We start from the raw sequence: 2500 nt of genomic DNA, 5'->3' as shown, positions 1-2500 counted from the left end.
AAACCCAGATAACATCTCAATAAATAACAAAAAACCTGATTCACAGCATGTAAATACAGTTACTTTTCCCATGTATATAAAGTATGTACAGTACATGTATATACACTGCATGTATATGTATATATATTCATATTATTCATGTTTTTCCTTGCAGGAGAAGGCGACCGGCGACTGGAGGAAGAACGTTGAAAACAAAGCTGGGATGGGCGGCAGGAAGAAGATGTTCGAGACCGAGAGCTGAACCGCAGCGTGTTGTTCTTCTTGTATCGTGTGACTCCATCTTGTTAAAAGTCATCTTGTTACTTAAAAACAAGTAAAAACATGCGGTGCTTGTGTGTGTTTTTCATGGCAATGATTTCATAAATCGTGACAAATCAATGGGTGCTACTCTGTCTAGCCTGTTATTCTGTGTTCATGCTCTGTTTTTAAGGTGTTTTGTAGATGTTACATTTTGTGTGTGATGATAATAAATTAATAATACGTGTGATGCTTACGTGAAAAGAAGATCTTATAGAAGGAAGTGACCAAGTTTGGAGTGGAGACCTACTCCTTAAAACACTGTTTGACCCTCGGGTCGTCTTCCCGTCAAAAAATCAACACTTTTGTTGACGCTTTTTATCGATGTTTTTAACTTTTTCTCACGTTTTTGTCAATTTTTTCAACACTTTTGTGCTTTAAAAAAATGTTTGTCACTTTTTTGACGTTTTCAACACTACGTAACACTAACTTATTAACTTTAGTTTTCAGTTATTTTTGGAATTTATGGTCAATGAACCTCATTTATAGGTTATTATATCTAATGTTTGAGTTAGAAAAGCAGAAATTAGGAATTATTGAGACTAAAATTAAAGGAATGGATGTTGATGATAATCACAGACTGGAATATGTCAACTTTTACTCAATACTATTACAAAAACACTTCGCTTTGTTTTACAATGCTATAAAATTGAATAAGACGCCCCAAAATTACTGAAAGTAGAGATTTGTACTTGGCAAAGAGCGTTGGGTGGGATCAATCATGTTATTTTGGGGAATTAAAAAGAACATAGATATAGGACAACGGGTCAATTTGACCTGAAAACAACATGAGGGTTAAATAGAGTTATTTAAGTTTAAGTCATTAACATTTATTTATTTATTTGTAAAAATACATAAATGTGTAACTTTTCGATATTCCAGTAGGTGGCGGTAATGCGCCAAATCTGTTGAATACACCTTTAAAGACGACGAAGAAGAAAAGGAGAAGAGACGTCATGTGATACGCTGACTGCTGGAAGCAGAATGAACTAGCTAGCTAGTTTCCCATCAACTACACCATCAGGCTGCGATTATTAACATTTAAAGGCAAATATCTGGAAACCACCAATTGAAGGAATAAGACAAGGCGCTGCCGGCCGCTAATTTCCCCCAAAAAGAGACAAAAATGACGGCGGCGGTGTTTTTCGGCTGCACCTTCATCGCCTTCGGCCCGGCCATCGCTCTCTTCCTGTTTACAATCGCCCGGGATCCCCTGAGGGTCATTTTCCTCATCGCAGGGTGAGATTTAATCTATATTTACCCAAGCTGGGGGCTAGTTGACGTATCTTCATCATAGCAGGGGGGATACCGTCGTGTTTAGTTAGATAAAACACAGCTTTTAACAGAGCTAGCTAGCTTGCTAGCTAACCGAGAGGCCGCTTCATTAGCTAGCTACCGTTAGCTTCCATTGTCGGACATCTTGCTAGCTAGTTTCTTTGTTATCATTTATACCTTTATGTTAATACTAGGCGGTTTCCAGGGCTTTTCCTCACACATATACACTCATAAACAACAGATAAGGTAACTGAAATATCCAGTTTTATATTCCACATGTTATCTTTTCGTTTCTCCGTTTCCCGTTAACGTATTTTAGGTTAATGCTCAGAAGCTCATTCGGTGCTTCACTGCTGTTTCCGCCACTAAACCACTAAAGGTTTATCTTATGTCACTGCTGGGAAGGCAGACTAAACCACTAAAGGTTTATCTTATGTCACTGCTGGGAAGGCAGACTAAACCACTAAAGGTTTATCTTATGTCACTGCTGGGAAGGCAGACTAAACCACTAAAGGTTTATCTTATGTCAATCATGCCGATGACCACACTGGGGACATAGCCTACGATTGTCCCCAAAAGCCACACGTCTGCAGAAGACTTAACAAAACATAAACATGTCACCTCAACATATACAGAGAATTGCTAATGTTTTGCTTTTTGGCTTTCTTTTATTTTGTTATCTATTATTTTTGTGTGGTATAGGTTTACAGTGAAAACGCCCAAAGTCCCCCCAAGGGACTTAACACCTACAAGAGAAAACACTGATCACAAACAGCTCTGTCCAGTTTTTACTTCAGAGACGATTGTAACTCACGTTATGATGCTCGCCTAGCTGCTAGCGTGGCGCGCACTCACACTCTGCTCCTGACTGGCTAGTAGTCCTTACCTAGGTACTGTCAGGGCCCTCACACTCTGCTCCTGACTGGCT

At 39.1% G+C, this 2500-nt stretch overlaps 2 protein-coding genes across 2 annotated transcripts in view; both read left to right on the top strand.

Annotated features, from left to right (window-relative positions):
• The window catches only part of LOC117954659 (troponin I, fast skeletal muscle-like), a 4350-nt gene extending 4087 nt beyond the window's left edge, over positions 1-263 (top strand). Inside the window, exon 6 of the mRNA XM_034888644.1 lies at positions 155-263. Within this exon, the coding sequence (XP_034744535.1) occupies positions 155-241 (87 nt within the window). The 3' untranslated portion in view covers positions 242-263. The remainder of the gene's footprint in view (positions 1-154) is intronic.
• A 984-nt stretch (positions 264-1247) lies between these two features.
• The window catches only part of LOC117954583 (gamma-secretase subunit Aph-1b), a 6034-nt gene continuing 4781 nt past the window's right edge, over positions 1248-2500 (top strand). The window contains exon 1 of the mRNA XM_034888539.1: positions 1248-1536. Within this exon, the coding sequence (XP_034744430.1) occupies positions 1424-1536 (113 nt within the window). The 5' untranslated portion in view covers positions 1248-1423. The remainder of the gene's footprint in view (positions 1537-2500) is intronic.

The sequence above is a fragment of the Etheostoma cragini genome, chromosome 1 (assembly GCF_013103735.1).
Source record: "Etheostoma cragini isolate CJK2018 chromosome 1, CSU_Ecrag_1.0, whole genome shotgun sequence".
NCBI lineage: Eukaryota > Metazoa > Chordata > Actinopteri > Perciformes > Percidae > Etheostoma > Etheostoma cragini.
Note: the sequence above shows the minus strand (reverse complement) of the source record. Positions and strands in the feature narration are given on the sequence as shown.